Consider the following 16,986-nt stretch of genomic DNA (forward strand, 5'->3'; position numbering starts at 1 on the left):
TTTCCCCTTACTTTCTAGGAGGAAAAAAGTGAGTGTTATGGTGCAAAAAATACGGTAAGTTCTTAACCCGAGGTACCACTGTATATTGCTAATAAACAACAAAAAACCCTCCTTCTATCTCTCTGTATCACATACTGATATAACAGTGGTGACCTTAGGCATAGGAATGCAAAGAATAGGATAGAGCCCTCCATTGCTGTCAACGGCAATATGGCAGTGTTACGAGTTTTGGGGGCAGAGAGCAGGTTGTATGTCAGAGTTGAGAGCAGAGAGTTGCAGAGAAGCAAAGTAGCAAGCTGGTGTGGCTATAGGGGAAGCACCTCCATGGATTAGGTACAAGGAAAGAACCCTCAAGAGGCTTCTGTTGGTCAGCCATAGGGATCATGATGGGAAAGGAGAAGAAAATGGCAAGGAGGTAAAATTATGAGTTGCATTCATTGTATCAAATGTTTTGTGTTTTCTGTGTCTCTGTTTTTAGCACAATGCTGCTGTGGAATCTTCATGATCTTTGTGTTTGGAGATTACTGGTTTATCTCAGCTATTTATGCGCTCTGGCTCTACCTCGACTGGGAAACCCCCCAAACTGGGGGGCGAAGATCCAAGTGGGTCAGAAACTGGACTGTGTGGAGATACTTTAAGGAATACTTTCCAATTCAGGTGAGTGAAATATTTTGCAGTGAAAGTTAATGTCTTTGTGTGTGCATGCTTGTGCGCTCTGCGTATGTCCCAGAGCATGGGGAGGAAAGCCGATGTACTTTGCATCTCGTTAGGATTCCACTTCTGTTTTGTTTTGTTCCATTATTATTCCTGTGCTGAAATTTTGCACGTGTGGATGGCCAACGTGAAGAAGCCATCACAGAAACATGGCCACACGTTGCACTAAACAATGGCTGAGCACCACATTATAGTCCTAAATAAGCCTTGGGCTTTGCACACTCCCCTCCTGTCCTCCAATGTGACTGGAAGAAATGGTTTTGAAAGCTTTCAATCCTTTCCTTGCTTAACTACAGCTTGCTATGCAATCCTAACAAACCAACTATGGTTGGCTTGGAACAGCATGAGCACAAGAGGACTTATTTCTGAGTAACTGTGCATAGATTGCAATTTAACTGAGAGCTGAGATCTCTGTGTCTATATACTCTACAAGTTACACCTCCATTTCTTATTTTTAACCCAAATTGAGGTCTCTTCCAGAGAACCTGTTCTTTGAGCAATCTTCCTTATTTGTGGGTGTGGAGGTTAGGCAACAGGACATCAAGAGAGTGTGGTGTAGTGGTTAAGAGTGGTAGTCTCGTAATCTGGTGAACCGGGTTCACGTCTCCTCTCCTCCACATGCAGCTGCTGTGTGACCTTGGGCTAGTCATACTTCTTTGAAGTCTCTCAGCCCCACTCACCTCACAGAGTGTTTGTTGTGGGGGAGGAAGGGAAAGGAGAATGTTAGCTGCTTTGAGACTCCTTAGGGTAGTGATAAAGCGGGATATCACATCCAAACTCTTCTTACCCCACACTTTCCAGAGCATTTCCCCATAACTTTCCATCTCATCAAAATGTCTGGTCGGGGGGGGGGGGCGGGAGCAGGTTTGTTTTGCAAAAGCAATAATTAGCTTTCATTGTGGGATCTGAATTGGCCAGTATGCAATTGCCAGTCAACTTTCAAATTAAGAGTGAACTTCTTACTGAGCCTTTATTTCAGCTCATAAAAACCTCGGATTTGGATCCAAGCCAGAACTACCTCTTTGGGTTTCATCCTCATGGCGTCCTTGTCGCTGGAGCTTTTGGAAACTTTTGCACAGAATACACAGGTTTTAAGAAGTTATTCCCTGGTCTGACTCCATACCTACACATCTTGCCTTTCTGGTTCAGGTGTCCTTTCTTCAGAGACTATATTATGTGTGCAGGTAAGCAGTAAACCCTAGTAATTCAGATGTGTCTGTTTTTCCAAAAATGGAATTGATGCACAGTATTTTTTTAAAAAATGCGACCCTACCTGATTTCCAAAGCAACTGAACACATTTAGCAAATCAGATAATAACAGTGGGCTGTATTTAACATATCACTAAGGAGAATGTTCTGCCAGTTTCAGGAGTTTTCCTTGTGCAGCAGAACATTATTCCCCTCTGCTGCCCCCATACACCAAAATACAAGTCACAAAGATTCAGAACTGTAGAACAGCCATCAGAAATTGAGCTCGCAAAAAGATCATTCACCAAAGGCCTTTTTGAAAAGCCACGTCTTCACCAGCCATTTGAAGCAATGTAATGCTTTCACTGGCACACTTTGTTCACTTCGTAAAGTAAGCTCTGGGACGTGGCCTGATTCTCACAGCCCTATTCAGGTGTTCTCCATCTTCCACATCACCAGAGGATGCAGAAAGAGGAGATTCCGCTCTACAGATGTACTCCTCAGGTCTGGGTAGTGAGAGGGTAGGGGGTTGCAGATGGGGAAGAAGGATTACACATGATTATTAAGTGCATGAGCAGGGCCAGATTTACGTATAAGCTAAACAAGCTATAGCTTAGGGCCCCTCTCTCTTGGAGGCCCCCCAAAAATTTAAAGGGAAAATAAAACTGGATGTACATTTCCAAAATATAAGATAAAAAACAAATAAAACAAAACATACATACAGCAAGTGTTTCGTGTTGTGTAGGCTCCTATGATGTAAGTAAGGGGCCCGCCTGCTAGCCTGCTCCCTAAAATATCACTGGTTAGATACCTATTAGGTCCATAAATTACCATATAGCATATATTCAACACAAAAAACAGTGACAATTTGTTGTTGGCAAAGGACAGCTGGACATATAAAGGGCCCCATTACCTTCAGTAGCTTAGGGCCTCATCAAACCTAAATCTGGCCCTGTGCATGAGGGGGAAACACCCAAACAGGGGTCATCAAATTCAGTAGTAACAACATGTAGGCTTTACTGTTTCATAAGTTAAAACGGTAGTTTGTTACAGAGCATATATAAGAAATAATTGGATATCAAATACAGATGAATCTACCATCTTTTGGGATAGCTTAAAAAAAGGACATAAGAGCAGAACATTGAAATCTAGTCAGAGTATTAATAGCAGCTAAGTGGTGTACTCCCATAATTCCCACAGAACAAAAATAGTTTTAATAAAATTTGGTTTTTTTGCCTGCCACAGTGACAGAATTAATGGAGCTGGTATGCTTAAGGGAAGGTAGACAGAGAAATGAGCAATTTGAGAGTCAGTGGGCCCCTTTTAAGTACATGAAATGAGAACCTCAGTTAATATTTTTTAAAGCTTTTCCCACTGCTATCATATTCAATTAAATAATTTGATCATTTATGTTGTAGATATTTAAATAAACTGTAATATGAGTTTTTAGAAAACATATTTATATTTGTCTTATGATTCATTAAGGGCACAATCTTAATACAGTATTTTTCAAAATAAACGGTAAATTAGTGACTATTAGATTGCATTATGTAATATGTCATTTGTAAACTGTTTGCATGTTTATAATAAAGAATTAGCTACTGTACGGAGCACAAATTTAACTTCAGCAGATTTTTTTCATTCCACCTGACTAATGGTTTCCATGCAACGCTGATTGGGTATTCTGTTATTTATTTATTTATGCACATTTTCAGGGCTGGTTTCAGCATCCAAGAAGAGTGTGTCTCATGTGCTCAGCCATGAAGGTGGTGGAAATGTTGCTGTGATTGTAATTGGAGGAGCAGAAGAGTCTTTAGATGCCCGTCCTGGAAGCTTAACTCTTAGCATCCTCAAAAGGAAAGGGTTCATTAAGGTGGCTTTGAAACATGGGTAAGTTCTATGTGTAGAACTCACCCATTAAGAATAAAGTGGTAACACACAGGACATTAACTGGGAATATAGAGAACTTGTCAATTGAAATAAGATGGAATGTAGGTACCCAAAACATGAAATGGACTATAGTGGTACCTCAGGTTAAGTACTTAATTCGTTCTGAAGGTCTGTTCTTAACCTGAAACTGTTCTTAACCTGAAGCACTACTTTAGCTAATGGGGCCTCCTGCTGCCGCCGTGCCACCGGAGCCCGATTTCTGTTCTTATCCTGAAGCAAAGTTCTTAACCTGAGGTAATATTTCTGGGTTAGTGGAGTATGTAACCTGAAGCATATGTAACCCGAAGCGTATGTAACCCAAGGTACCACTGTACTTGATAGTATTCTATAAGTATATCTTGTCGTTGGCTGTCTCAGGAGACAATGTAGGAGTGCGTCTTTGGGGGTGAAGTCAAATGGTTGGAGAGTTACAGTGCTGTAGAGACTGATATGAGATAGACATGCTTTGCTTTGCTGCTGGAGATGCACCATGGCATTTCTTCTCTCTGCAGTCCTCCCCAGCAGTCCTCCCTCCTCTGGTCACTGCTGCGGATACACAACCTGTCTGTCTGTCTGTCTGTCTGTCTGTCTGTCTGTCTGTCTGTCTCTAGCACTGGGGTTGTCTGCAAGGCATTCTCCAACTTTTGCTATGCAGTTCCCCAGCCAAGTAACATCATAGTATGAAAGCACACATGCTGTGCTACTATGTGCGCTGACATGCGTTACAATTGCTAGAGAAAACTGCATACCAAATCTGTCAATTTCAGTTCTCTCAGTTTCTCATTTTCCCCACCTTCAATTCAGTTCTCCATATTTCTGCAGCAATCTGTGACTTTTTAAAATCATCGTGAAAATTCATTAGCCTTTTAATGTGAATTTCTCCTAATACATTTTTGTACGGAGTTTCAACTTTTGCAAACAATTTCTCCTAATATAAAACATTTTTGCATGTTATTTTCACTAGTATATTCTTCCCTCCCCACCCCATCCCCACTCCGATATGTGCCTTTTCGTAAATGTTGGTTGGAGAACTGCATCCCAGATTTTGGATAAGTGCAAATTATGAAGAATTCTCACATTGTTTTGGAAAGTCAGAAATTGATCAATTTGGCTTTAAGTGTGAATTGAATTAAAATTATCCTCCACCCCACATATATAAAAACGAGGGAAGAAGTGCAGTGTTGTGAAATAGATTCCCCCCTCCAATAACAAGAACCAAATATTCACACACAGAAAAGAGCTGTCCTATATATGTCTAAGAGTCATTTAATACGTAAGTATGAAATTGCACATGTAACAACTTCCTGTTTCATGCCTTTTTTTTACTGTGTACTTGCAATATTTCTTTGTAAGTGAGCTATTAGCCAACAGCAGTCCTATGGGCCATTCCCTTCCTGTGGTTATTGTTCCCGATTTCAACATTTCTTGCATTTACTGTCATTTCTAATTTTATATCTTGGTAAAAGAGGCAGCCAACTACAATTTCGTAAAAATCCCATGCAAGTTTTTTTCTGCCCTGTGCTCAATACTTCACTGATTTTGGCTGGGGAGAGGGCTGCCTGCCTGGGCATGTGCCCTGTGTGTCCATGCCAGAAATTTTATGCAAGCATATGGGCTGGCCATGCTTAGCTTTGGCAATAGTCCCCACTGGCATGTGGTCTCCACATGGTTGCCAAGGGTGAATGGGGCCCTCAGGCCAAAATAAGCTTAGCCACCAACCTCTGATCTATGCAGTGCTATTTTTCTAGAAAAACAGGTGCTGGAACTCACCATGAACACCTCCCTTATTCTCTTAGAATGGAAACGGCACCCACCTGAGAGGTGCTAGAACTGAGTTCTGGCTGAAAGAAAGCCCTAGACGTATGGCATCTGCTTAGTTAGTCCCATTGGACTAACCTGGTTTAGTCCTGGACTAATATTGCATTTAGTTGTGTAAATGGAGGCTTAGTCCTATTGCCTGTTGAGCTTTTCCTAGGAGGCAGTAGGTAGCAACATGAATTTAGTGCCAAAGTTATTTGTTGTTGTTGTTGTTGTTGTTTAGTCGTGTCCGACTCTTCATGACCCAATGGACCAGAGCACGCCAGGCACTCCTGTCTTCCACTGCCTCCCGCAGTTTGGTCAAACTCATGCTGGTAGCTTCAAGAACACTGTCCAACCATCTCGTCCTCTGTTGTCCCCTTCTCCTTGTGCCCTCCATCTTTCCCAACATCAGGGTCTTTTCCAGGGAGTCTTCTCTTCTCATGAGATGGCCAAAGTATTGGAGCCTCAGCTTCAGGATCTGTCCTTCCAGTGCGCACTCAGGGCTGATTTCCTTAAGAATGGATAGGTTTGATCTTCTTGCAGTCCATGGGACTCTCAAGAGTCTCCTCCAGCACCATAATTCAAAAGCATCAATTCTTTCGTGATCAGCCTTCTTTATGGTCCAGCTCCTTTAAATGGGTATACTTGTCAACCCATTGACATGAATTATGTCAACCGCGTTGTTGCTTTTCTCTGGCAGGGCTCAACTGGTCCCAGTGTTTTCTTTTGGGGAAAATGAACTGTTCAAACAAGTTGCAAACCCCAAAGGATCGAGGCTCAGAACATTGCAAGAGAAACTGCAGAAGTTTATGGGGTTTGCATTGCCTTTGTTTCATGGCAGAGGAATCTTCCAATATAGCTTTGGGGTGATGCCTTATAGGAAACCTGTTCACACTATTGGTAAGTTCTTTTTGCTCTCTTTTTGATTTCATATGCACATGTTTAATATACAAATCTTTGTCAAGAAATAGTAGCCACTTAGCCTTTGAAAACGGCTCCATATACCATCTAAGCGCCAAATGCAGAAGAGGAAGAAGTTTGAAATAAGCATTTGTCTCTTTCCTGATCTTTAATTTATAGGTTTCCTCCTCTCCCCCTGCCCTTTGACTGTGTTGTGTTTATATGTAGCTCCTAGAATTTGTCAGCAGAAAATAATCTACATAACATGCTTCAATTCATACTTTATTACCCGCATCCCTATGTTGTACAGTCGGTGTGATATGTTGTGTTAAGAACATCATAAGAGCCTTTGTGGATCAGACCAAATGTGTTTTAACTATTATTTCCATTTATATACTGCTCTTCTTACAAGATCCCAGAGCAGTTCACAAGTAAAATACAAACCAAACAACTGCAACAACAAATCAAATAAGATGATATATTAAAATCACCAAAGCTTCAATACAGCAGTGAGATAATAAATACTTTGATTGCATATCCAATAAAACACTGACAGTTGGGAAACTCTGGCCTGTGAGCGCTCCAATTGGAGAACAGCCTTTACCAAAGTTGTCATGAACTTTGAAGATGCTCAAACTCAGGATGAAAGGGAGAAACGTGCTAAGAGGAAGGCATGCTTGGCAAATCCACACCGTGATCAACTCTTGCCAGGAAACCTATGTTCCCACTGTGGAAGGACATGTGGATCCAGAACTGGCCTCCACAGTCACTTACAGACTCACTGTTAAGACCATGTTCATGGAAGACAATCTTACTCAGATATGAGTGATCGCTAAAGGGGGAGGAGGAGGACTTGGACCAGAGAGATTTGGGTTCCTACTGTACTCAACCAAGAAGCCCACTGGGTACACTTCAGTGATTGTGGATCCCATTATATCCCAGCATGATTACAGATCCCATTATCTTTCAGCTGAACTTACTATATAGGATAATTATGAATATAAAATGGAATAATCCCCATGCATGTCTCCTTGAGCTCCAAATAATAAGTGGTTTAAAAATGTCCACCTACATTCCCATTTGGTTATCTACCAAAGCCAGGTTATTGCAGGAGTTTGATAATATGTTGAGTGGTTTGTACTTTTTCCTATATTGCATTCCACCATTCCTGTACTTTGTGTAGTTTTCAAATGGCAAACTTCTAGCAACACACCATATTCTTGAGGTCGTGTGCAAGTATTATGTCAGCTGCTTTAAAATGTAAACAGGATCATAAGATATGTTCTAACCACTTTTGTCAAGAGTGAAGAGAGGACTGAAAACCACTTCTGGCTCAACTTTTGATTAAGAGAAGTGCTCTTCTAAAAAGTGGCATTTTGCTTGCTACAGTACGATACGCCACAGAATATGTTGAGAGGTAGATTTGCATTTGTAAATACAAGTTAGAGATCATTAGAGGAGGTGTAGGAGAGAGGATAAGAGGCTAAGAAAAGAACGAATGCTAATTGCAAAAACACTAGAACCTAAAAGGACGGGTGCATTACTTTGTGCACTGACTGCTAAATTTAAACTGACCTATGCATGAGCCTTTTAGGGTGGAGCAGGTTCCAGGTGCTGATTCAACCTGTTGCTTTATGAAAGTGATTTAAAAATAGCAAGAAAGAAGTGCATGGTGGATGTGATTGAACAAAATAACCAACTTTTGGAAACTAAAAAGTATACAAGAACAATTTGCAACAAAGACACAGTTCTGCTAAACAAGAACACAAGGTGATCAATTGGCATACTGGTCATTTTAAACTGTGAACGTCTAGGTAAGTAGAAGGACAACTTCTACGATGTTTTCTATGCCTTTGTATCTTTGAGTACTTGTAAACATATCCCATGCATATAATAGTGTCCCAAATTTACAAACTAGTTCTAGGTTTAGATGGCACCATAAAGAAACAGGTTGTTCAGATAGCAGCAGTCATTTGATTATAAATACTGAATAAGGAAAATGTGCCCATTTTACTAGCCCAATAAAGTACAATGGTACCTCTGGTTACATACGCTTCAGTTCAGGTTACAGACTCTGCTAACCCAGAAATAGTACCTCAGGTTAAGAACTTTGCTTCAGGATGAGAACAGAAATTGTGCTCCGGCGGCACGACAGCAGTGGGAGGCCCCATTAGCTAAAGTGGTCTTCAGGTTAAGTACAGTTTCAGGTTAAGAATGGACCTCCGGAATTAATTAAGTACTTAACCCGAGGTACCACTATACTTCCATTCCTTAATAGGCAGTTGCCTGTAATTAACAGAGCTGCAGCAGAAGTCCTTCCCACTTGCAAATCTATTTGCTTTGGACACATTGACATACTCTGTTTTCAGAATGGCTTTCTTTCGGCAAAAGTATCTGTCTTCAGTATGTGAGACTGTTTGGAAAAGCAGTTCGTTGGATGTAAACCACTTTGATTTAAAAAACAGCAACAACAAAAAATCGAGCAGTATATAATTTTTACGAAATAAATAAATAAAATTGGGAATTTTACTTTTCATGTGACCATTCATGTTGTTTGTTTTCACTTGCGAATTGTTGTTGCCATTCATACTGTATGTACATGAAGAAGTGCTGTAAGCAGCCAGGTTGTATAGCTCTTTGTTAACAGCTTCTAATGAAGTGGTGACACTGATCCTGCCAATTTCGCCAATATTTCCTCCTTGGACATTGTTGTTGCTCTGCAGTACTTAAGATCACACAGAACCATTTTTGAAAAATGTATTCAGGAAACCAACATAGTAAAGGGTATCCACATGCCTCAGTGTGAGTGGTACTGAAAAACCAATAGGTAGATATTCCTACTGTCCACATTTGACAGGGTCATTTGTGATGCTCTGCTAACGCAGGAAAGTTTAGAATTTGGATAGCTCTAGAGGTCCCTTACAATTTATGAAAGATCATTAGATAGTTGGATCAGAGCAATTTCACAGATAACTCTCACTGGGATTTTCTTATTTTGTTTTTGATTTTGCAGTTGGGAACCCTATTGCGGTGAAACAGAATCTGAATCCCACCATTGAAGAAATTAATCAACTCCATGAGAAATATCTGCAGGAACTCCAGGAGTTATTTGACAAAAACAAAGAAAAGTACGGGATATCAGAGCATGCATCTCTCACATTTACCTAAATGTAGGTTCAAGTAGAAGGAGAATCTGATTCAGAAGAGTTGCTTGCTGGTGAAAAGCAACCTTTTACCCCATCCAACCCTTCTCTCCAACAACTTACAAGAGTTACAATCTTCTTGTGTAGCTGGGTACAATGTGACGCATTTGCTTTAAAAAAAAAAAAAAAGATTTGCAATTCTCTCTGTGTTTTTGTATACCTTTGCTCTATTGTCTGGGAATGCATTTTTATTCCTTCTCTCAATGGATGCAGTTTTGTAACAAAACATTGCAAATCTACAAAGAATCCTAATGCTTTTTAATCTCATGCTTTTTCCGAGACAGACTCAATCTGTAAGCACAGATAATTGGTCTGTACTATGTGAAGAGAGCGCTCATGGAATAAGTCTAGGGCTCCCATGTCTTCAGTCTTGTTCCTCCAGGAAATTTTTCCTACCTTTGAAACAGGTAGGGATTTTGCAGAGGTATGCTCTTGCAGAGTTCAGTTAATATCCGAGTGGTTGCAGCAGAGAAGCCTTTGGTTTGTTTGTTTTTTTAGAAAGAGAAGTGTATTGTGTCCATCTGAGTTGACTGAATAATTTTAAATGTTTTTGCTGAATGCTCGTGTATGGCTTGTTGCCTAGCTATTGATCTGTATTTAACTATGCAATGCAATATGTGGCATATTAGGCGTTCCTAAGCCATATGGTATTGTACTTGAAGTGATTTAATAAGCCAAAGATGCTCATTTAGCAGGGACGGGAACTTTGTACTTTTGTAATTGGTGCGTTTATTTAGAAGAGTAGTGTGCTGAGGCAAAATTGATGATTCTCTGGGAAGTTTTTTCACAGCACCCCTCCCAAATGATAATGATAATAGAGGAAGACAAACCACTTTTGCTTCTAAAGGAGCCATGCGTTGTGATTTTTTCCCTTTCAAAGCTCATTCACCAAAGAGACAGGTGGGAAGAGGTGCAATTAATACTTTGCAATGTAACTTTTAAAATATTAGAACTGTGTTGCATACTCTCTAGCTTTCAGGTTGAGAGCAACAATTTCAGTGGGGCAGAAATATTTTGACAGAAAAAAGTATTTGTAAACAATCACTCCCCCCCTTCTGTTCTGTATTACTGTTTTCCCTGGAGGCAAGTGCTTTTGCACCTATTTCCGCTCACTCTGCACTGCTGTCTTTCCTCATTTAAGTCACATAGTGATTCCCACTAGTAGAGTATTGAGTAAACAGGATGACATCATTGCAGCCCAAGGACAAGGAACCTTTTTCAGCTCCCGGCCTGCATTCATTCTGGGGGGTCACATGACAGTGGTGAAGAGGGCCAGAGCAATGGATGGCATTCATTACCTTTCCACAGTAGGCTAGATTTTACACTCACTCTTACACTCCTCACGATGCTCCATCCAGGCATTAGATGAGTTCAAGGACACATTCCAGCCAGGCAAAAACTCCAAGGAGGTTGCAAAGCAGTGCTGATGAGGACCAAGTGGGGTGGCTGGGGAAAGTCCCAAGAACAAGATACCGTAATAAAGGCCTGAATGGCTGCAACTGGCCCGTGGGTCCGAGATTCCTTCTCCCTGTAACCAATTAAATACAGCAGTGTATTGGATGGCACTGGGATCAATTAAGAAACAGGATAATGCTTCCTGGTTTAGTCACATGAGTGACCCCATCAAATCTGCTTGATTTTTTTGTTCTTTCAAAAGCATGTTTTTTAGTAATCAAAAAGCTTTTGGCAGAGGGGAAATTAAGTCTAAGTATTATCAATGGAAACCATGAAAAGTGAGTTGGTGAAACAGCTCAGTCGGTAGAGCCTGAGACTCTTAATCTCAGGGTTGTGGGTTCAAGCCTGACATTGGGCAAAACGGTTTCTGCATTGCAAGAGGTTGGACTAGATGACCCTTGTGGTCCTTTCCAACTCTACAGTTTTATGATTCTATGATCTGAATGTGTACAATTTCAGGCATTTGTTTCACTGGAAGCATTTGTCAGTTCAGAATTACACACACACACACACACACAAATTCTAAATTCCTAATTTAGAGTTGCTGAGAGTTGCACCAACTAACCAAGCATGTAGCTATAGTTTTTCATTTGAATCGAGCCCCCAGACAACTGGATCATGCTTTGGAGGCACTGAGATTATTCCACTGCAACTGAACAGCTGCTTGACATGAGTGATGTAATGCAAGAACTTAATTAAACAAGACTGAGAGGAAAATAAAGAGATGATATGAAAATTTGCCAATATTATTTCCCTCTACTAACCACTCATGCTTGAAGAGGGAGCTGGAAGTGGGGGAAAAAGAGCATATATTGTCTGGTCCAGTCCTTTCCTTTTAGTTTCTGATGGGAACGCTTGCTGAGGGACAAACCAGCTAAGGCCGGACGTCCTAGCAGCTGCTCTCCCTATACACAGAAGGTTGGCTTGCTATCAGCATTTGCTTCAAATTCCCCTTGATACCACATTCTTGGTTCTTATGTCATTCTCAGCACTGCTGGTTCACAAAATTATTCAAAGCTCATTACTTCCTCATGCACCAGTTCACTTAAAAGGAGCTGTGTGTGTGTGTGTGTGTGTGTGTGTGAGAGAGAGAGAGAGAGAGAGAGAGAGAGAGAGAGAGAGAGAGATATGGAGGGAGGTCATGGGTCATACAGCCACTGATTGCCCTATACCTAAGCATCAATGATGGTTGGCCCCACTGAGATTGACAGAACGGATGGCAAGGAGTCTGACAGTAGGCAGAGTCAATGACAAGCAGAGCCATCTCATTCTAGTTTTGTGCCCAGTCTTCTGCTGAGTTTTACAAGGACAACATGGGAAACTGAAGAGAAGGAAGCTGACACGTGGGAGTGGTTAAGGGCAGATTGACTTTGGTGGGACAGTGTCCCGTTCATTCTAATGGACCCATCTCCACTGCCCACACTTTCCCTTAAAACCCCCAAGGAAAAACAGTTCTCTGACCATCTCCAAGCCCTCCCAGAAGAGAGTGACCACTTGCTAGATATGGCAGCAATCTGACTTAGGGAACGGCAATTTGCAACCTTCCAAGTGAAAGCATTTCAGAGTGGGAGTATTGCTTCCTATACTAATCACATAGCCAATCAAGAATAGCCCTTCAACAGGCCTTGCAGTGTGTTGAACAGTTTTGCAAAATACATACATGCAACCTGCTGTTTTCCGCTGCTCCAGCCTTGTTGCTGTATTATGGCTTTTTAAAATACAGATTGATTATTTTGTTGAACAGAAGCTTAAGAAGAATAAACCATTTTGATATGAATATGTGGGTGTGTGGGTGTGCTTACATGTACTCAATCTTTTATGTGTGTTCTTTCATAATTATCTAGCAGCCCATTGATGAAGAGATTAGCTTCATGCGGTTTTAGCTTAGCCAATGTCTTTCCATCATGGGTTTATCATAATATCTTTATGCTATTTATATTGGCAGCCAGTCCACTAAGATAATCTGCAGACACATCATGTAGTTCCGCTCCATTCAAGGGAGCTGGGTGTTGGTGATTTTCATATTCTTTCCACAATGGCATGTATGCAGCATACTATAATATAATGAAAATGAAGAAAAGGCAAGAAGGAGGTTTGATTAAGGCTACAATCGTATTCCCACTTACCTGGCAGGAAGCCCCATTGAACTCTTTGGGGCTTACTTCAGAGTAGACATGCACTGTAAATGTCTTGATGTATTAGTGTCTCATTACTGAACGAACGAATGAAGGAAAGGAACAGCTGCTTCCTAGTATAAGGCTCTCAAATTTAATAATGGAAGATCAACATTGCAGCTTGTTGCTATGGAAGGGGAGAGAGTGAATTGTCATTTGGAATATGAGAAGGGGAGGATAATATTATTAGTGTTGTGCATTTTCAAAGTAATCTTAAATATTAAATATGTTATCCTTTGCAACATCATTATCCTCCTATTGTGGCTGGATTCTGAAGCAAACACAGCCTGTTGACCAACTTCTTTTATGATATATTCAGTGAAGTAAAGTGGGTGAACTCCAACTCCCATCAGCCCCAGTGAGTCTGGCCATTAGCTAGGGATGATGGGAGTAGGGATGGGGGAGATATTTGATTCAGGTAGCGTGTAAAGCCGAATTTATCAAATTTGAGCTTTCTGAAACAATATGAAAACACAGGCATCCTTTGAAATTTGCAGTTAACTGAATTTTGCGGTGTAGTTTTCCAACCAACCAAGGTCAACCAAACAGTGGTCAAAACAGCATACGAAATGTGTTTATCAGGAGAAATTTGCACTAAAATGCAATTTAAAAAATCATGATGGGTTCTTCCTGGGGGGGGGGGGGAGCTCAAATTGCTGCAGAAATGCAGAGAACTGAATTTGAGAATGGAAAAATGAGCAAGTGAGAGAACTGAAAGTGACAGAATCATCCGCCCCATATGAGCATTCTAGTTCAGTAACATCTGGAGGGCCAAAGGTTTCCACACCTGATGTTGAGGAAGAAAACTAACCGATCTCATATTTCAAGGATCATGTTGACTTTACCTTTGTGTAGTAATGCAGGAGTGGGTTATTCCTTGCAGCCAGGTTATTCCTTGGTCCCTCATGGCAAGTATTTTGTCCTGGCACCTGCAGCACTTCTATCAGTATACCTCATATTTTACAAAAAAAAAAAAAAAGGTTCTGCCTGCAGTTATGCAAGACAAGCACACCTGCTTTATATTTCTTTAGCTCCACTAGATGGCATATCTCCTTTCTCACCATCCATTTGTTATTTGCCAAATTGTGGAAGGAAAGAAATAGCCTGGAGAGAGCAGAAAGTGAAAACCTACTCTCTGCTTCATTTTTGTAACATCAAAGCAAACCCCTTTCTATTCCTATGCTAAATCATCTTTCAGTGTCATGAGTAGTGTCTTATGGGTATGGTTTTCACATTAGTAAAATATTCGTATGGTCTGAAGGGAAACCAGAGTTTTATGTTAGAAACACCAAGAATGAGGCCAACACGTACATAGCCAACTCCTGAATCCACAAAGGTGCTGTCTGCAGGAAATTTTAAAAACCTTAGAGATGATTTCCGCTAAGCAAGGAGCCAGGTGCCATTTAAACCAACATAAGGGAGAAAGTCATCAAAATTGGGCTGTGGTATATAGCCTTTGCCCCTGTTTCTTCCACCAAGGTCCATTCCATTATCCAACGCCAATCATAAGAAACCCTGCAACTGACCGTCTTTGCTCTGTTACTCATGAGAGGAGTAAGAAGCCTGTTTGTAAGTTCCTAGGTCAGTGTAGGTGGATTTGAGCTGTTTGTCCATCTGCCTTCATCCCTTCTATTCTTAATAAAGCTTTATTTAATTGGGTTGTTGGAGTCCAGAATGTGTGTTTGCTAAACTCAAGGATTTTTGTAATCTCCCATGTGCCCTAACTGCTGGGTGCATTCTACTTGGTATAAGATTTGGGGTGTTAGAGAAAAGGAAGCTATTCTGATCTCTGGGAGAGTTTAAGAGCTAAGTGCTGGCTTCACTCCCCAAGTGAACTAAGAGGGTTCTGGCTGGAAAATGCAGGGTGTGTTGTCTCAGGATCCTTTCCCCCCGTTTTTCTTGAGCATGCCAGGATCCTGCTCCTGCAAGTTTAAGAGACGGTGGTGTGGCAACTGTTACCAGATAGTCAATACACATCTGGCCTACTCTACAAGGCAGTTGTGCAAGGCCTCCTCCTTCCATCAAACACACCAGAACTAAGGGTCCTGCTGTACAATCCTGTTGCATAACAGTTGCTTTTAAACCATCTAGTGCAAAAAAAAAATATCTGTGAGCAATGCAGCACAGCATGCTTCATTCTTAAAGCTTATATCTGTAACACTATGATCTAAGTAAATCATTGGAACTTATGCACCAACTTGCATAAGTTGTATGATGAGAATGATTGACATATGTGTGTGTAATTATATCTGTATTTAATGACTGGTGATTCTAACAATCAAGTGGGTGATTAGATGAAGTTGTAAGCTTATAAAGCAGCCTTGCAACTAAATTAAGAAAAGCTATCAGTTAGGAGGGGAAAATACTAACCTGTCCACCTAGTCCCCACTCTTCTATGTTCATACTTGTATTGATGGATGGTTGTCTTGTTTTAAAAGAACTGACAGACAGCCGGTTGATGGGAGCAATATTTGACAGTGCTAATCTGTATTACATAGGATTAACCAGGCTGAGTAATTAACTTGCATAAGCCCTTTAGGGCATTTAGAACACCCAAGGCATTCTTTATATTGTGATGTAAGGAATACTGAAAGGCAGGCAGTATTCCTTGCATTACAATAATTCATTCATTTTAGAGGAATGAAAAGCAAGGATGAATATCCTGTAGTACAGTGATTCCCAATTAGCTAAAAAAACAACACCTCAACAACTTTGCTAGTATCCGTATTTTTACTTCTAGAAATATGGCAACCCTACCTAATTGGGAACCACTGCTCTAGAACAACAACAAACAACCTATATTGGTGCAAAAGACAGCAACATATCATCACAGATTAGCTAATTAGGATATCTCATTACCCAAACCAATCCGTTCTATTTAGTTTGCATTCCACTAGTGATCCTGCTCCTCTTCCCCTTCCAAACTTGCATATACCACCATTAAACCCCCAAGTACATGAATTGATTTCATGTAGAAGCAAAAATATTGCAGTCCTATACACACTTACCCTGGGAATAAGTCCTGTTGACATACTGGGATTTACCTTTCAGCAAGTATGCGTAGGATTGCACTGCAGAACCTTTTATGTTTCTTCTGAACTTACATGCAAGTCAAAGACAGTTCTTACAAGCAGCAGGGAAGAGGCATTCAGGATGTCATAATGCTTGAATTTAGAAGTTAACTGTAAATTGTTTCAACTTCATTAATCCAACAAAATGAAACAACACCCCACCCCTGAGACACACTTGCCAATAAAGTCTGTCAATGATTGGCAACCAACTTTGCCAATAATGCCTACTTGATTACTTCCAATGTCCTACTCTAGGGGTGGAGAACCTCTGGTTCATGAACCAAATGAGGTCCTCAATACCTCTTCAACTGGCCCATGGGACTCTCTCCATGCCATGCTCCTCAATCTACTATTCCATGCTAGCCTTGGATTTCTTTTGACTGACTAGAAAGTGTCTTGTGGAGTGTGATAATGCTTTTTGCTTTCCTTGATGGAAAGGTGGGTGAACAGAGGGGTCTCAAAACCTTCAGCTGCAGCATGAGTTGAATGCATCCTATCGTACAAATATAAACTGCATCCATTGCTCTGCTGATTTTTGCCTCTGGTCCCCGC

At 40.9% G+C, this 16,986-nt stretch overlaps 1 protein-coding gene across 1 annotated transcript in view; it reads left to right on the plus strand.

Moving 5' to 3' along the window:
- MOGAT1 (monoacylglycerol O-acyltransferase 1) overlaps window positions 1-12,966 on the plus strand; it is a 28,207-nt gene extending 15,241 nt beyond the window's left edge. Inside the window, exons 2-6 of the mRNA XM_081861589.1 lie at window positions 479-657; window positions 1,694-1,898; window positions 3,618-3,792; window positions 6,332-6,531; window positions 9,545-12,966. Of these exons, the coding sequence (XP_081717715.1) occupies window positions 479-657; window positions 1,694-1,898; window positions 3,618-3,792; window positions 6,332-6,531; window positions 9,545-9,699 (914 nt within the window). The 3' untranslated portion in view covers window positions 9,700-12,966. The remainder of the gene's footprint in view (window positions 1-478; window positions 658-1,693; window positions 1,899-3,617; window positions 3,793-6,331; window positions 6,532-9,544) is intronic.
- The last annotated feature ends 4,020 nt before the right edge of the window (window positions 12,967-16,986 follow it).

Source organism: Podarcis erhardii (assembly GCF_964252035.2).
Source record: "Podarcis erhardii genome assembly, chromosome: 5".
Taxonomy (NCBI): Eukaryota; Metazoa; Chordata; class Lepidosauria; order Squamata; family Lacertidae; genus Podarcis; species Podarcis erhardii.